Raw genomic sequence first — 19,397 nt, 5'->3', positions numbered from 1 at the left:
TATGTTGGACTCATGGACCCAACCCTCCACCCTCTCAGGACTTTCTTGCTGACTACATTGGTTCTCTGTGCTGCTCAGTACCGCCCCCTGCTGTCACTGCAGCGTACTACATGTGTTCTTTCCATACCTAAGTGAGGCAAAACATTACATGCTTGTGTGTGTGACTAGACTGTCTATATACAATATTCCCCAACCATCTTGATATAACAATGAATACATAATGAGCCAGTTCATAAGAAACATCAGAGAATAAACAAACTGCTCAACACATCAACATACATTTAATGAATTTAAACACAAAGACAATCTTTATCCAAATGAGCCAACACACAAACACTTACATAAACAATGCATCAACGTCCCAGTCAACACAACTGCTGTAATATGACACTAACATAGACGAGCTCGAGACACAATCCTGAATGTTAACTTCAACCATGTTCCAACTTCAACCATGTTCCAGCAAAATACTGGCATGAATCGATGTGGGCCTACAGAGTTGAGTGGCTAACTGTTGGTGTGTATCCCTGCATACTGACTCTTCTCTCTAGTTAAAGTGTGTCACACAAAAGAAGCACCCACAGAGAAAAGCTTGCAGATGAGAGGAAAGGTAAGGTGGAACAGCAGTAAGGGCCATTATGAATCTACCACTCAACCTGATATGGAGAGGGCAGAAGAGTGTCGGCAGCTTATAAGAAGTGCTGAAGCCCAAGAAAAAGTCATGATACTCCAAAGATAGTGAGTACTGGCCCACTTCCAGCTTTGGCCCACTATTGTGTGGAGGAACTTGACTGGTCTGCACAGAGCCCTGATCCAGAGTCTTGCTCCAGGCCTGACCCACTAAGGTTCAAGGTGATTCATCTGTCATTATAGAGACGGGGCTGCATAATGAAATGAAAGATTGTAAACTCCTTCCTGCCCCACAAGACCTGTGGAGACAGGTCTCTGTAAAGATGTGGGCACAACAGTCTTTGAGACCCGTTTGTCCATTTCAATTTCCTGCAACTGGACATTATCCAGGAGCAGCCTCCAATCCACGCTGAATTAACATGGCTGCCATCTTCGCTCTCTTGGCTCTTTTCCCCGGGGTGGTCCAGCTAAAAGGTAAAGATGCAGTGGGCAGTGATCATCTCTAAGTGTGCTTTACGTTTCCAATGCTGATGAATGCATTTCTATTATAGGTCATATGCTTCATTAATAAAAAAAAGAGTTAAAAAACAAAAATGTAGGGAAATTTGAAGGAGCTACCGGCTACGTCATTTTTTGCATCTTTAAATGTGGACAAACATCTATCTATCAAACTAGGCATCATATCATTTGATGCAGATTTTTACAATTGCTTAGTCACATTTTTCTACTAGTTCACGTCATACACATCCCAGAATCAACTCTTTGACCACAAAACTAATGCAGTACTTTTTATATTAATTATATATTGACCATAAAAATCCCCAACAACAGGTAGCTTCTTCTTCTAGCTTCTGAACAACCTCCATCCTCTACTGCAGAAGACATTTATCCTGTTTAACTGGCCCTCCTTCATTCATTTCTTTCTTGACCTCCGCCTTCAGGTCGCTCCTCCGCTGCTTCTCTATGGCCTTCTGCTCCTTTGAAAGCCTTTGTTTCTCTTTCTTTGAGGCCTTTTTTGCTCTCGTGAACATTTGTGCATTGTAGTGCCCTCCGTCATTCTCCATAGTCATTCTGTCAATTTTCTCCAGGAGCTGATCGATCTGTTCCCGGTCCTTCACTCGGTTGTTGAAGACGTGATATCTCCCGTAAAATACCTGAATGAAGTCTTCGAGTTCTTCACTCTTTGAAACAAAGCTTTCGATAGTTTGTTTCTTTAGCTTGTCTCCATGTGTGAACAACACCATTGAGTATTTAGCTGCCTCTTCACCAAAAGTACTCTGGATAATCCTCACTGTGTCTTTCTCCTCCTTGGTGAACCTGTCCAGCTTCAGAACCACCAAGAAGGCATGAGGACCAGGAGCAGACAGAGAAATACACATTTTGATCCTCTTCACCACTTCCTCTTGAGTGAAATTTGTGTCAAACAGTCCTGGAGTGTCAATGATGGCGACCTTTCGACCTCTCACTTCTCCCTCAGCTCTCTTGCATTGAAAAGTCCAGGAGGAGGAAGACAGTTCAGACTGAAACGCTTCTCTCCCCAAGATGGTGTTCCCCGCTGCGCTCTTCCCTGCTCCGGTTTTCCCCAACAAAATAATTCGGAGTTCATCACTCGTTTTCTGCTTCCGAGATCCTGTTGAGATAAAACATAACAACATCTTTATTGTTAGCTCTATGTTCTTTTGCTGCTAGCACTGTACAAAGTATTGAACTTAAATGCAGATTTGTACTTTACATGTGTTTAAACTTGTCTTCTAACATTAGACAGTTTTTGTCTGTCCAAGAATGTCAAGCAGCAGAGATTAAAGGTTACTATTTGTAAGTTTATTTTTATGTGTCATTCCCAAAATATCAAATACTGACTCTTTGGTTTTCCCTACTTTGTCGGATTGAGTAGCAACAGACCAGCCTACAATCCTTAAGGCATCACCACTTGACGAGTTGGAAAGGAGACTCCAAAATGCCAGATGCCTGACGCGTAAGCAGCATATTACTGTTGTACTGTTATCGTTGAGGCAGAGCTCATTTTAAGTATGTTATATGATTATTGTCATTACTAATCAATCTGATGATTGAAACTAACCATCAACCACAGCTGACAGATGAATGTATTGAACTAAAAAGTACAATAATTCCCTCTGAATTGTAGTTGAGTGAAAGGATGAAATGCATGAAATGGAAAAAAAAAAGCAGGTACGTCTTCACCTGTGTCCATTTGTTGGTTGGTTTGTCAGTAGGTTTTTATTTTTTCAACCTGTCTGGGTCCTTTTTGCTGAACTCTAACAGCATTCTTAAAGATGTGTAGATTGAATACAAGAGGTCTGAAGCAGCAACCAAAGCTCTGGAGCTAAACGCCACAGAAAGTTAAGGGAAGGCAGAGAGTACGGAGAAAGAGACTCACATGTGGAGTCTTTTTGGAGAAAAATCTCAAGTAACACAGCCAAATACTCCTTTAAAACAAATTCACCTGCTGTAACAAAAGAGAGAAAAGTAATTGTTTCTCCTCTCTTTCATATACTTTATATGTAAATCAACTCAAGAAATGAATCCACAGAATCTACATCAGTTTAACATGATTTATTTAGATGCTACACATTTATCATAATCTATCATAGTAAGTACACTGATGATTTTGGTTAAATTGTACAAATATAATGTGGTCATAACATTGTTGAAGATGCAGAATAATACAAGCTGATTAGCTCCAGTTCAGGTACACATTTGAACCCATATCTTAAATATTAATATACACTGATCTTCCATTTAAATGATTTGTGCAAAAAAATTACAAAAGAAGCAAATAAGCAGACTGTACTAGTTAATGACTTTATTTTTCCTGAAAACAATCAAATATAAACATCATCATTTAAAACTGCTCTAACTGTATTTCCTTATTAAAATAAGTGTTAAATAGCTCTGTATTACAGCAGTAATCACTGTTACAGAGTGTTTGGTCAGTATCCAATGTCTCTCCTCCAACTGCTCATGTAGTAAAAGAGGAAATTAATTCCTTAGTATCCCTGCCCACTTTATCCAATCAGGACAGAGAACGCCATGAAGAGGCGGTCCTGTCTGCACAGTGAACAGGCAGAGTCCAGGATCCTACACTACGTACAGGGAAAGCTATCAATTCCAGCACTGACATTTTATACTGCAGAAAAAGGCAAAGAGAGCTGCCTCGAAAAAGGTGTGGTGACGTAGAGAGGAGGCAGGGGACTGCTAACTGTAAAACAGGCAAGAAGTTAAAACGACGCGTACAGCAGCTTTAACTGTATGTTCTGTCCTCACTGAACATTGCAGCGCTCTGAGACTCTCACTGATAAGGCACCAATGGTAGCTCCAACAGCTGCTCCAGCTGCTACTCCAATTACCAAACCGATTGGACCTCCTGCAACTCCAAGCACACCTCCAACAGCAGCACCACAGGCTGTAGCTATAGCTATTGCTGGAGCAGAGACAAACTCATTTGATCTTTCAGCACGTGTTCTAGCCTCATAGTCGTATCTCATATACACCTGCTTCTCCTTCTTGTGGTAGACCCTGTCTGGATATTTGGCTCTCATCTGATCCAGCTCTTTCTGCCTCTGTGCTTCCAACTCCTTCAGGAGTCGCTGCTTCTCCTTCTCTATGAATGCCTCTGCTTTCAGGAACATTTCGTTGGTGTAGTAGCTTCCACCGTTAGCCATTGTCATCTTATCAATTTTGTCCAGGAGCTGACCGGTTTGTTGATGGTCTTTGATTTCATTGTTAAAGACATGATATCGACCATAACACGTCCGAATGAGGGCTTTCAGATCAGGACTCTCAGCAATATAGCCTTCAATGGTTTGCTTCCTTAGCTGATCTCCATGTGTGAACAGCACCATTGTGTATTTTCCTGCATCTTCACCAAAAGTGGTCTGAATCATCTTGATGGTTTCCTTCTCTTCCTGGGTAAATCTGCCCAGTTGAAGAACCACCAGGAAGGCATGAGGACCAGGAGCAGAGAAAGAGATGCACATCTTGATTCTCTTCAGGACTTCTTCTTGGGTGAAATTAGTGTCAAACAGGCCTGGGGTGTCAATGACAGCGACATTTCGGCCTCCCACCTCCCCCTTGGCTTTCTGGCACTCAGACGTCTGGGAAGATGGAGACAGTTCAGACTCGAATGCTTCTCTGCCCAGGATGGTGTTTCCTGCTGCGCTCTTCCCCACTCCGGTCTTCCCGACTAGAACAATTCTCCTTTCATTTGAATCTGTGTAGGAGAGAAATACACATTCAGTCATACAGTGCTACGCTGTCAAACTGTGTGCACTCCAGATGGAATATCTCAGCTAACTACATTTTTGAAAATGAAAGATAAGAGTCAGCTCTCATGAGACAATATCAGCATGTACTTCCAGCCAACAGCCAGGCTTCAAGGCTGATGTAACAGCCTTTGTTCAGCTTGATGACAAGGCGTTTTTTATGTTATCCAACAGGTTTGGAAAGGCTCTTCCTCAGGCTGTTCCTGAGCAGTTTTTGTGGTGTGTCAGGGTGCATTGTCCTGCTGAGGGGGTCACTGTCGTCGAGGAGTACCATTGCCATGAGCAAGTGTACTTGGTCCACAACAGTGTTTGGATGGGTGGTGTGTGTCAAGTGGCGTCCACGTAGATGCAGGACCCAAGGTTTCCCAGCAGAACATTGCATTGTAAAGAGATGATGAATGTTATTCACATCACCTGTCAGTGGCTTTAATGTTGTGGCTGATCAATTAGCAATGCTTTAGCTTTCCAAGGCTAGCCCTACTCAAGAGGTGATAGTCTGATAGCTTAGCCCTCGTAGCTTCAGCTGGGTGTATGCAAACAGCGGTTTCACAAGCTCTTAGTCTAATAAATAAAATGAACTCAGTGGCCAAGTGGCATTGTGGGTAATGTTGGCACCAGGTTTTAAAAAGGAATCTGTGGAATATAAAGGTGATAACTCAGGTTGTGCTGTGTTGATTTTGACCATTTGTTTGGGATCTGTCCATTATGAGTCCAGTGTTTCAGGACCACCGGACTGTTTTTTCAGGATCTGGTGACTACATTAACCACAATGCAACTGAACCACTCAGTGACACCACTGGAGGCAATTCATCAGATTACATGCAGCTTCCTGCAATATAATATTGTTTTACATATGCAGTAGCCCAAGACCTGTTAACACACTCCTCATCATAAAACACACTTTATTCAAACTCGACAGAAACAAAACTCACCTAAACAGTCTTGGTTTGTCTTTCCACAATCACCACCGGTTTGGTTGAAATAAATCCTCATTTACTGAGTAGAATGTGAAAATATTCCATCTCTACACACTGTTCTCCCTCTGCACACCTCATAGCCATAGTCCTGGTCAGAGCTGCTATAAACCACCTCCATACTGTATCCCGTCTTCAGACTAGAATCTGTTGCTCTCAGATACTGTGTACGGTCCCAGTCTGGTGTCCAGCTGTGATCACTGGGAGGCTGCTGAGCACTTCGAACTTAGCTCCTCTGCCAGCAGTTACGCCTCAATGATCCGTTGCGGACCAGGCGCACAGCCATTCAACTACTAGGGCCATTTAGCTGCATGGCTAACTGTACTAACCTGCTAAAATCAGCTAGTCACTACATCCAAAGATTGCTACAGCCACTTTCAACTGCAGCTGCTGGTGGAGCTCAGTCTCACTTGTTAGGCAACATTTCTTGGTGCAAGGTTGTTGTTTTTTTTTTAACAAATTATGTTTTTAAAAAAAAAAAGTTGGAGGGACATGTCCTGATAGTCCCCAGTGAAAATGACAACTATTATAGCTATGAAGTTATATAACATTATATCTATCACCTTCACCCAGCAAATCTTCACATCATGAACCACGTGGCCTCGGCCTCAGAGACATCCACAGAGAGTGGAGCAGCAGCAGGTCCCTTAATATCTCCTAATAACCTAACTGAGTATGTGAGACTAAGTGAGCTCATACAGTTAATATTACTTGTTTAAATGTGGTGTTAACAGTTCATTAGTGGCTACTCTAGTCACTTATGAACAGATTCATGTCTACAGTTGATGGCTCAATTATTTGTAAAGAAATGTTCAGAAGATGTGTGAAAGACACAAAGAACAGAGACTGTTGCTGTAGATCAGTCAGACAGACAGACAGTTAATAAACTGATTCACACAAGTGTTACTGGGATAAGTAGGCCTCACTGTCATGTAATTAATAATAATAAAAATAATTAATAATTAATAATTAGTAATCCTGCCATCTGGCAAAAGACACAGAAGTATCTGCTGCTGTACCAGCAGACTACAGAGTCATTGCCAAGGCTGTGAGACTCCTGAACACTCCATTGCCAAAAAAGATGTGGCAGAATAGAATATTAGAATATTATTTTGTTAAAAGTTACAATAAATGTACCTTGTACTGTGTAACTACATGATTTCAAATTGTAATAATTGACACTATTCATAACTCTTTGTCACCTGACTATAGATTATACACTAATAGATAAAAAAGTTTAAAGGTCATGTCGTATTTTGTCCTTTGTCTCTCTTAAATTTCTCGTTTTTATCACTTGAACAAAAATGAATAGTTGTTTTTCATCTTGATAATTCACTATGTAAAATATGTGAGTATATAAATCACACTGTAACAAAGTGAAAATGAATAATAACATTGAACTCTTACCTTTATAGTATGCCATGTTTGTGCTGAAAAACCAGCCAGAAGCAAAAGGATCCTGCTGTTGTGTGTCTTGTCATGCTATGAATCTTCTTCCTGGCACTTGTCCTTTGTTACCTCTACATGGGCGGTCCCCCTCTATCTACCAGATTGGAATTTTAAGCACAAGGAAGTGCAGTCTGTTTTTAAAGTGTGAGCAGAGCATGTAGAACGTCACATCTCAATAAATACTGGAAGTTAATGTAAATCAGCTCATATCCTCATTCTATCATGCAGTTCCTATTAGTTGTTGTAACATGAAACCAAATGTAACCCAACATCCAATTTTGAGAGAAAAGCAAAATACATCGAGCATTTCTGCACAACAAAACCAAAAAGCAAACTGGTGTGTCCTGGCCCTACTTGCAAGGGACTAGTATTACCAGGGGACCTCAAAAAACAGATTTCCAATAAAATATGACCCTGAAGCAAAGAGGCTGTTCACACTTGGTACCAACGTGCGTGCTGAGTGATCCCATCACAAGTGAACAGCTCTGAGTACAGGTGTGAACACTCCCAAGACGCTTCAAGGAAACAATTTTAATCTGATCACTCAAACCACATTTGGAGCTGGTCTGGGCCGCATGCTTTCAGCAGTGTGTAAGCTCATGTGTCCTGGACCAACACCTAGTCAGCTGATGTCCTCTCTGACAGACGAAGAAGAAGAAAAGGAGTTTGGACTCTCTTAACTCAAAAACGCTTCCAACGTTAGCAGCAGATGTTTGTGGACACACTGTCTGTTTCAACTGATCCAACATGTGAACAAATAACAACACTATCACCAGACTCCCCCAACAAATCATGTGATTTTAAGAGTTGTTCAGTGAGGAGAAATTTAAAGACAAGAAACTTTGCTACAGCAATTCAAAAACTACCTTCTTGTAAATTCAGCATTAAATGAAAACATGAAGTTGTTTGTTTCCTTGTAAAAAGTGTCAGTTTGTACCAGCCTGTCTGCTTCTGTGTCTAAAGTGCTAAAGTCTTACCTGCCAACATTTAGCAGCTGTTTGAACACACTGTTTACACTGATTTCACCATTTACACTCAATTTATGAAAGAAGAAACATTTTATTGACGCTAAACATGTCAAATTTTACAAATACACCAAACAGTAACCAATGTAGACTACTACTTTGTCCCTGTGGTGAAAGAAGTATCCTATATTGGTTACTGTTTACTGTATTTTTAAAATGTGACATGTTTAGCAATGTAACATGTGAACACTGACAGAAGAGTGGAGACAGTTATACCACCACAATAACTCCTGTTTTCCTGTAGTTACATATGTGACATAATGATTAGATGTCCAGAAACGTTGTCCTCTTACAGTTTTCTGCAGGTAGCTAAACTTTATTGCTTTACCAACTAAGTGTGTGACAAACTCAGGCTCTGACAGGATTTTTCAGCATGTTGTGTTTGCTTCAGGTGTCTGATCGAGTCTTTGGAAAGGTTTCTCCGGGCTGCAAAAAAAACATGCTGACAAACTGGTTCGACTTGTCTGAACACCTTCAGAGCAGGTCTAGATGACTGGACAAAAAGTGGCATCAAACATTTGTTATTTCTTTCCTCCACATCTTTCTGGCTCTTGATTCTTGTTGTAAGGACATTTATGTAAAACCTGTAACACTGTCAACAGCAACAACAAGTATGTTCTCTTGTTCTGAGTAATTAATGTCACAGGTCTGTTCTACAGTAAGCATGGAAATTCCCGTGAATGACTGCAGCCTTTGTTTGCAGTGAATGTTTGGCAGTGGCCAAACCACAACAGAGATATGAGAAGTATGAACTGTATGTGAAGATAAAAACAACTTTTTGTTGACCTCTTCCACCTGTGCAGGGAACTAACATCAACAACTGCAAATAGTTGTTCACAGTACATCCTGTTATTGATAACATGCTGAAGATAATGGGCACGTTCATGCTACATTCCAACATCATGAGAGATTTTGTCTTTTTTCTTGTTGAAATTACCAACTTCCAGCCTTGAAGCACTCTAGGGCCCACCTACCTGCCCCGTCAATCATTTGAAAACAAATCAGTCGTTGACCTCCTCTCTGAAATGTGTTCTTTCATTTTGGAGAGGCATTTCTTCATCAGAAGTCATGCAATGTTTAAGTGTTTCCCATGCACCTCCCATAGACTTCAATACAGCTGACACCAAAGACAAACTTGATGACATAAAGAGCCATCCTTCTTTTTTATGACTGGAATTAGGAACATTGTGCTCTCTTTGTTTGGACTGATATGCTACTCATCAGACCTCAGATGCACTTTTGCGGTTCTGTTATGTTTACATGCTTTTATATTTTGGGTTTCATTTATGTGCATGATTTATGATTTAGTTTTCATTATTGATCATGGTTTTATGCATGCTTTTAGATTGTTCAATCTGAGTGTTATTTTACTCCCCAACTCGAGACTGTGACAGATTAATCCCAGATCACCTGCACCTGGTGCGCCCTACTTTTGATAGACATTGTGGCCAGCCAGCAAGAGATGAGAGCATGGCTGCCGTGGACCAATGGGCGGCTGAGGGGAGAGTTGAAAGCACAGAACAACAGACACCATGGATGGGTGGGAACAGAGACTGAGGAGCTGGAGACAGTGAGTTGTCACCAAAAGACACACGACTGTTTTTGCTGCAGGTGATGAAGAGGATATCTTCACCACTGATAGTGTGGTTATTGAATAGAAATGATTTTGAGACTGTTTTTCAGTAAAAGAAAATGTGCGAGTAGTGTTACAGTAACACATGAATATATTGCATAGCTTGCGATTATACTGTCTCCAGTCTTAGATGTGCAATTTATTGACCCACCTAGCAGGTAGTAGTTAAGTCTAATGCGACAGTCTTGTAATACATTCTACCTTTATGGCAGATACAATATTGAATGTTTGTTAAATATTACATGCCCCCCCTTGTTGGTTGTGGTGTACAACTGTTGACTGATGCCTTGTCTTTCTTTCCTCTCAGGTGAAACTAGTCCAGACTGATTGATGCTAACCAATAAAAGGGGGTAGGCACGGGCTCTCTCTCTCTCCCTTCCACCATCTGACCTAAACAGCCACAGTGTGTTCACCCTGCTGCCATCTGACAACAGATACAGAAGTATCTGCTGCTGTACCACCAGACTACAGAGCAGCTTCACTCCTCAGACTGTGAGACTCCTGAACTCATCCTCAACACTTCCTTGTCTAAAATAGATGTAGACAGACAGTGGCCTGTATAAGTCACTAGGTGGCAATGTTGCACAGTCTCTTAATAATTCAGCAGTTCTTGTTGTTTTTGTTTTCTTGCTGTGCTTGTTTTTTTTGCAGTTTACCTATCAATGCCCTGTAAGGGCAAGAAGCTGACTGTGAGCTACTGAAAGGATTGTTTCAATGAAGCGTTAAAGTGCAGCCAAGGTCTCAACCACAACCCAGAGCCCAGTGTCTGCTGCCTTCTGTCCACATCAACCCCACAACACCTACAGAAACACAACACAGAGTCCAGGGGGAGGTGTAGAGAGGCTGTGGCAGTCAATATACACACACACCTACATGCTGTGGGTTACAGTGTGAGTTCAGCAGTACAACAAACATCCTCCAAAAGGCTGTTGAGACAGCACCCCTCTGAAACAGCTTCAACAAAACTTAATAGAACCTTTTTTATAAACTCTTTTGTGTGACTGTTGTGTTAGACTGCATTAGATTTAACCAGGTGGACATGAAGTACACCTGTAAGAACAGAAATGTAACTGTGGGGTCAATGTGACTGCGTGTGGCTGAAAAGGGTAAAATGATCACTTTTTCATTGCCTTTTGTGTAATTTATATTAAAGAAACATTTTAAATGAAAAGACACAGGTACCAGCCGCACTGTCATTTTTATTTAAAAGTTAAGGTAACCTACATATACATTTTAAAATGTCCAAATTCATTGGCATATCCATTTGTTAATGCCAGATGTGGCAGCTGGTGTCAGTGATGGACGGTGGACGTCTGTCAGTGGGTAGCCATCTCTTCAGTTTAATCCAGATGTACCTGTATTCAAAAGAGAGAGAGGAACAAGGGGATGAGTTAGGTTGTGACAACAGTTTCAACAGAAGGAAATGTATCAGGTGAGCTTATAATACTTTTGTGTAGAAATGGGATGTTTGAGATGTGAGCTCCTCTATTCTCTGTACACCTGCACTCATAAGAGAGACTGTACTGAGGCTGTGATGTAACTGACCTAAAGCTGTCGTGCTATAATATAGAGACTAAGGATCGACTGATACATCGTCCGGCCGATATATCGGGCCGATATTTGCGTTTTTTCCGCGTATCGGCGTCGGCCGATTCGCGCGTGGGTTCGCCAATGTTTTTTTCCGCGGCATGATTTACAGACAGGCATCCACGGGCAGCTCTGTGTTGCCGGAAGACCCTGCAGCACATGCAGACCATGGTCTTATTATAGATCCATGATGCAGACCGTTACACCCATGGATCTACATCCATGGTTACCCCTCCCCCACTGGAAGAGTGGTGAAAGCAGCATTGCCCAGGAGGAGCTTCAGAACAACGGTAAGTTTTAAACTTTCAATTAGCCTCTAACTGTTAAACTTAGTTGAAATATTAGTAATGAAGTAATATTAGTAGTAATGTCAAAGTTGTCAATTCAGTTCCATGGTGCTTGTAGGAGTTTAAATCAGCGAACGCCGGGCTGAGATGCGTGTCGTGTGTGTGTGCGCGCGCGCTCTCTCCCTCAGCAGAGCAGAGTGGAGCAGCCATTGCGGGGCTATCAGAGGTCTTTAGCGTGTACTAGAAGAACTTTAATGATGAGAGAAATGTTTTATATGTAATACTAATTTGTGTCAGTGTTTCGTGAAAACGTGTTTAGAGCCGTTTGCTGCCGTTATTAATCCAGCGGTGGTGGAGTTTTTCATCGATGAGAGATTTAACTGAAACTATGAGAGAAATGTTTTGTACATGGTTGAATATTTATTCCTTTTAAAGTTGATAATGCCGTTTAATACTTAAACTTGAACAATTTGTTGCTTAATGTGCTTCTGACATCACACTTATTTTCCTGCTGATTTATGTTCTGTTGTTGCCAAACCTGACAGCATAGTAGCCTAAGACATGAGCCACCAAAGCACTTTTTTTCATTTGAAAGTATGTGTGGTGTAAAGTTGAACAAAGCTGTTGAATCCTACTGTGTACAGTAGTTGTTGTTTTATTTATGTTACAGCTTAAGCTTAAATTTTACTCTTCAATAAATGTTTGTTTAAACTTGAGACCTGTTATCATTGTGTCATTTTTTTAATGTAAATTGAGGGAGCAAAAGCAGTATCGGCCCCAAAAATCGGCCCAAGAAAATCGGCAGTCCATAATCAGTCATCGGCTAAGGGTGATGGAAAAAAATCGGCATCGGTCCTAAAAAAACCATATCGGTCGATCCCTAATAGAGACAGGTAAGAAATAAAGACAAAGGCTAAATAAATGATTAGAGAAACCATACAGATGCTTCCATGTTTGATGAGCGTGACACTTCTGTGAATCATATGCTGTGGCCTTTGCATTGACCTAATCTCAACCCATTTCAACACCCATGAGAGATTTTGTGGGGACATGTTAGAGTCTGTGTGTGATTATGGAGCTAAATCAGGGTCAAATGTTTTGTACTTGAAAAAGTAAAATTTGAAACTGAAATTTCAAGATTTGATCTTGAATTTTGAAAAATACATCAACATATTCAAAATAAAAATAAATGTACAAAAAGTTTTTTCAGGTTAAAAATAATTATGATCAACTCTGGTAATTCTTTTGAATAAATCATTTATTTTCATTTTTCACTTTCATATGTTTTGATATTTGGGATCCTATTTCTTTCAGTTGCATGTTTTATCTTTTCAGATTCAGATCTTAGTTTTTTTTCAGTTTCAAATCTTTTTTTTCAGTTTCAGATCTTTTTTTTTTTCAGTTTCAAATCTTTTTTTCAGTTTCAGACTTTTGACCCTGATCTAGCGTGGGGGGCGTGGCATCAACTGAGAGGGGTGTGGAATCATGACAGACAGCTTAACCAAAAGGCTACAGACCTTCCCCTATCATGTTGCCTTCAGGGAACGTAGGATCTAAAACGATTCGGCTACGCCACGATTGGCAGTGATAAAACTGCTGTCAGTGACAAACTTCCATTTGCACACCATGCACGAATATCCTGCACGGCTAAAACTGTTTTAATTTCCAAGGCTGTTTAGATGTGAGATGTGGAAGCTGTTTTAGACAGTACTGAGGACCAATTGTAGTACAGGAGCGACAAAATCACGCCAGATTGTGCACAGACACCCACACTTTAAGTACTGAAATGTCCGACACGTAGCACTGGACCCAGCACACAGGTGAGAAAAGTAAGGTTGGGAAATCGTGATAAATATCAAAATGAGAGGTCGTTTTGTGTTTTTTTCAGCACCCCATGCATTCCTGCAACCACAAAACAGCACTACCTTTATTCAAATTAACAGCATTATCTGTGTTTTTCACGCAGTACATAGGCTAACGTTACTGCCTACAACTGCGTTAGCAGCCACTCAATGCTAACGTTAGCCCTATGCTTAACCTCTAGCTTTGACAATTCACCACTTAAAAGATGTCAGAAACATTGAATGTTGTTACAAAACGACCTCTCATTTTGATATTTATCACGATTTCCCAACCTTACTTTTCTCACCTGTGTGCTGGGTCCAGCAGGTGAGCCAGCAGAACCGGACGCCATGGGTAGTGTTGTGACGTTCCAGACGAACCGTTTTTTTTGAACGGCTCATTAACATGAACGATGGGAACCGAGTCGCAGCTGGGAACCGTTCTTTTTTTTTAATATATATATATATATATATATATATATATATATATATATATATATATATATATATATATATATATATACATATATATATATATCACTGTGTGTTTCACGCAGATGCACACACAAGCTCCTCCTTTGCTCCACCCTGAGTGGGACAGAGAACAGGAGGGAAAAAAGTTACATGTGGAGGAGCGCAGCTCAGCTGCACGGTGCTTATTAGATATGCAAATGTAGCAGGAGTCCACCTGAGTTGTGCACGCTGCCTTTGCAAAAACAGAAACACGTGACTGCCCCTGCCTCAGAGAGCAGAGCAGCTGCAGCGGTCTTAATTAGGAGGAGGACAGTCAGTCTGTCCTGTGTCTGACGTCGTTGTTTGGACAAAATGAGCCAAAGGAAGCGGAGCAGCATTTGGATGCACTTTTCTCTTGTGGAAGACAGTGATATGGTGCAACCTTGTGGAATATTTACAATGAATCCAGATCAGACTTTAAAATCTAGTCCACACATGTCAAATGAGGTTATAATCAATATTTCAGAATAATTCAAACTCAGATATTGGTGGGATATCTAATTTTGTATTATTTTGTTCCAAATCTCACCCCATCAACCTCCCAGTGATTATTTCCAAGATAAAATGAGTTACCACCAGGCTGGCTTCTTAAAACTTAATAAATATAAAAATCAGTCAAATGAGCCAGTTTTTTGAACGCCTCTTTGAAAGGAACGGCTCACCAAGATCCGGCTCCCCTCAAAGAGCCATAAATCCCATCTCTAGCCAGCGGACACTGCGAGGCATTCACAGTACTACGTGGAAATTGGACATTTCAATACATAAAGTGTGGGTGTCTGTGCACAATCTGGCGTGATTTTGTCGCTCCTGTACTACAATTGGTCCTCAGTACTGTCTAAAACAGCTTCCACATCTCACATCTAAACAGCCTTGGAAATTAAAACAGTTTTAGCCGTGCAGGATATTCGTGCATGGTGTGCAAATGGAAGTTTGTCACTGACAGCAGTTTTATCACTGCCAATCATGTGGCGTAGCCGAATCGTTTTAGATCCTACGTTCCCTGAAGGCAACATGATAGGCGAAGGTCTGTAGCCTTTTGGTTAAGCTGTCTGTCATGATGCCACACCTCTCTCACTTGATGCCACGCCCCCCACGCTAGATCAGGGTCAAAAGTCTGAAACTGAAAAAAAAGATTTGAAACTGAAAAAAAGATTTGAAACTGAAAAAAAACTAAGATCTGAATCTGAAAAGATAAAACATGCAACTGAAAGAAATAGGATCCCAAATATCAAAACATATGAAAGTGAAAAATGAAAATAAATGATTTATTCAAAAGAATTACCAGAGTTGATCATAATTATTTTTAACTTGAAAAAACTTTTTCTACATTTAATTTTATTTTGAATACGTTGATGTATTTTTCAAAATTAAAGATCAAAGCTTGAAATTTCAGTTTCAAATTTTACTTTTACAAGTACAAAACATTTGACCCTGGTTTAGCTCCATAGTAGATAGACTGATTTTATATAAACTCATAAGACCGTAAAAGGTCATTAAAATCAGTTTCAAAACAGATACAGTGATGAGAGAAGTCATTCATAAATAGGTCAGCTACAAATGTAAAAAAGTACTTTCATAATTCATCATTTCAAATTCATTCATTAAAACATTTAAGTCTTGTGAAAGAGGTGAAAGAGGTAAAAACTGTTAAACTGTAAAAGGTTATAAATATACCTACCTGTCAGATGAGCTAATCTGTGATCTACCTGCCAGATGAGCTAATCTGTGATCTACCTGTTGTGCCTTGTGAGAGATGACGCTTGTGATTGATTAGTTCACAATGCTAGATTCTCAATGAAGCTGCCAGAGAGGAAGCATTGTGTCCGAGCATCTCTATTGATATTTCCCCTTTTCAGGTAAGAAATGATTATTTATGCTCATGATTTTTTGGGATATGTTTGCCAAACTGTTTTGTGTGTATTTTATGAACATGCTGACCAAATTTTGAGTGGTTTAGAAGCATTTTTATGATGTTTTGATTCCTAACTGGTATGCTGATAAGCCTAGCTTAACTCCGTCCTCTCGGCGGGCAGGTGCAGTGCTAGTTGTTTAAGTATCTGAGCACACCTTAGATACTCTGGCATGGCTGCACACAGTCACAGTGCCTTTAAAACCTAACCATGACTACTATTACTACTACTCTGCAGGAGTTAAAAGCTTCAGCAGCTGAGCTGGGAGAGACTCTGCCTGCAGACAACAACTGTTGCTCCCAGGTTCTTTGAGGCCAAAGGTGCATCTACTAAATACTGACTTGAAGGGGGTGAATACTTTTTATAGGCACCGTATTTAATATTCTACAACATCATCATGAACTTTTAACCATCTGCCTGTCCTGAGCGAGCTACCATGACACCCGTCTCCCTCAAATCCTTGATCCCTCAATGCACTGCTTGAGAACCCACCCTGACAGTCACCTTTTGAAAGTACTTGCCTGGCCAGGTACATACCAGTCTACAGAGCCAGAGCCTCAGCCGTCTGCCGATCCAGAGCCTCAGAGCCTTGGCCATCCACCCTCCCAGAGCCTTGGTCGCCCAGAATACCAGAACACCAGCTGCATCGCTCCTCATAGCCTCAGCCACCTGGTTTATCAGAGCCTGAGCTGCATAGCTCACCAGATCCTCAACCACCCAGCATATTGGTGACACTAATACATGGAGAGCCTGTCCACGACGTCCTCTGCCATCCCCGTTGGCCCCGTTCACTCTGAAATACAGACAGTATGGAGTCAGTTAAGAGGGCTGAAGAATCTCTCTTTCCCTTCTCATTACTTGCTGCACAACATTATTAATAAGCCACAGCCGTGTTTTCTTTATGTGTGTAGTTTGGTGCCACTGGTCAGCAGGTGGCTCCTGAGACTGGCCCTACACCACAGACCAGTCTGAACTCTTTGTCAGACCGACCCCTGGTATAAATTATATAACTCTGAGTTTCATATTTAATGGGATAAAACAGACTAAAATACCAAAGTACGCTAAATTGTACTTTATTAATAAACTGCGTATGACCGTAATACACTGAACTGTGCTGATAATGTGTTGCTTTGGGTTATCTGTTAGTACTGTGGAGCTCATGTCTACACTGTGAAGTATCAACTCTAACACTGATATTACCTGGGGACAGGTGGGGCCTCATCTCCAGGCTGCTGGTTCCCATCCTGGGGTCAGGAGCACAACAGAGGACAGCGAGACAAATCAGAGGGGTTATTAGATATTAATTACATAATCCTTTAATTATTCCCCCTTTTTCTGAGGAATTACTGATCATTTCCTTCAGGACTCAGACATGAAACAAACTAACAAAGTTTAGACTGAACTGTAAACATCCAGTTACAAGGCTTTAACACACTTTAATGGACTTTTCCATTCCATCTGAACCAGTGGGATTATTCTCACTCTGGACTGAGGAAGGGAATGACAATAAGCACAGATATGTACTTTTAATATGTAAAACTGCAGGAAACGGTTTTTAAGTTGGCTCCCTGAATAATGACACAACAGTCTAATCTTAATATAGACGTCTTTATAGTCACTAATTTACTGATAATATTACTGAATGTTCTCTGGTATATTCAGAGTAAAGATGCAGAAGAAGACAGCACGAGGCTAACAGGACAGGGAGAGAGGACAGGAAGAGAGCACCAGGCTAACAGGACAGGGAGAGAGGACAGGGAGAGAGCACCAGGCTAACAGGACAGGGAGAGAGGACAGGAAGAGAGCACCAGGCTAACAGGACAGGGAGAGAGGACAGGGAGAGAGCACCAGGCTAACAGGACAGGGAGAGAGGACAGGGAGAGAGGACAGGGAGAGAGGACAAAGCCTCTCTGCCTGCATACAACAACTGTTGCCCGGGTTCATTGAGAACAATGGTGCATCTACTAAATACTGACTTGAAGGGGGTGAATTCTTATGCAGTCACTTATCTTACATTATGTATTTTCAATTAATTGACATTACTTTGGATTTTTTTTTTTGGTGTAAAAGTCAAATTATATTGATCATGATTCAATTTATCAAAGCAATAAAAGGGGAAAGCATCCAAGGGGGTGAATACTTTTTATAGGCACCGTATTTAATATTCTACAACATCATCATGAACTTTTAACCATCTGCCTGTCCTGAGCGAGCTACCATGACACCCGTCTCCCTCAAATCCTTGATCCCTCAATGCACTGCTTGAGAACCCACCCTGACAGTCACCTTTTGAAAATATTTGCCTGGCCAGGTACATACCAGGCTATAGAGCCAGAGACTCAGTTGCTCGGTCATCCACCCTCCCAGAGCCTTGGTCGCCCAGAATACCAGAACACCAGCTGCATCGCTCCCCAGAGCCTGAGCTGCATCGCTCCTCATAGCCTCAGCCACCTGGTTTATCAGAGCCTGAGCTGCATCGCTCCTCATAGCCTCAGCCACCTGGTTTATTAATACACGGAGAGCCTGTCCACGACGTCCTCTGCCATCCCCGTTGGCCCCGTTCACTCTGAAATACAGACAGTAGGGAGTCAGTTAAGAGGGCTGAAGAATCTCTCTTTCCCTTCTCATTACTTGCTGCACAACATTATTAATAAGCCACAGCCGTGTTTTCTTTATGTGTGTAGTTTGGTGCCACTGGTCAGCAGGTGGCTCCTGAGACTGGCCCTACACCACAGACCAGTCTGAACTCTTTGTCAGACTGACCCCTGGTATAAATTATATAACTCTGAGTTTCACATTTAATGGGATAAAACGGACTAAAATACCAAAGTGCACTAAATTGTACTGTGGGTACACTGTGGTACTGTGGGTTGAGTACTGTGGAGCTCATGTCTACACTGTGAAGTATCAACTCTAACACTGATATTACCTGGGGACAGGTGGGGCCTCATCTCCAGGCTGCTGGTTCCCATCCTGGGGTCAGGAGCACAACAGAGGACAGCAAGACAAATCAGAGGGGTTATTAGATATTAATTACATAATCCTTTAATTATTCCCTCTTTTTCTGAGGAATTACTGATCATTTCCTTCAGGACTCAGACATGAAACAAACTAACAAAGTTTAGACTGAACTGTAAACATCCAGTTACAAGGCTTTAACACACTTTAATGGACTTTTCTCAGTTATCAGCCGTCACTAACTGAAAAGGCTGGGCTACACTGCTCTGCTCTGAGTAACTGTAAAATAAATAACAGGGGACATCTT

General features: G+C 41.2%; 1 protein-coding gene and 1 long non-coding RNA gene across 2 annotated transcripts; both read right to left on the bottom strand.

Moving 5' to 3' along the window:
- Nucleotides 1–3,291: 3,291 nt before the first annotated feature.
- LOC140996164 (GTPase IMAP family member 9-like) lies at nt 3,292–7,338 on the bottom strand. The gene is made up of 2 exons (XM_073466452.1): nt 7,295–7,338; nt 3,292–4,861 (listed from the first exon to the last, which is right to left on the bottom strand). The coding sequence occupies exons 1-2, from the start codon at nt 7,308–7,310 to the stop codon at nt 3,912–3,914; spliced, it is 966 nt and encodes a 321-aa protein (XP_073322553.1). The 5' UTR covers nt 7,311–7,338; the 3' UTR covers nt 3,292–3,911.
- Nucleotides 7,339–11,173: 3,835 nt separating this feature from the next.
- Nucleotides 11,174–19,174, bottom strand: LOC140996733 (uncharacterized). The gene is made up of 3 exons (XR_012178822.1): nt 19,062–19,174; nt 18,452–18,698; nt 11,174–11,349 (listed from the first exon to the last, which is right to left on the bottom strand). It is a non-coding gene; the product is annotated as an uncharacterized lncRNA (long non-coding RNA).
- Between the last annotated feature and the right edge of the window lie 223 nt (nt 19,175–19,397).

The sequence above is a fragment of the Pagrus major genome, chromosome 5 (genome assembly GCF_040436345.1).
Source record: "Pagrus major chromosome 5, Pma_NU_1.0".
Taxonomy (NCBI): Eukaryota; Metazoa; Chordata; class Actinopteri; order Spariformes; family Sparidae; genus Pagrus; species Pagrus major.
This window is presented reverse-complemented; position numbering and strand designations above follow the sequence as displayed.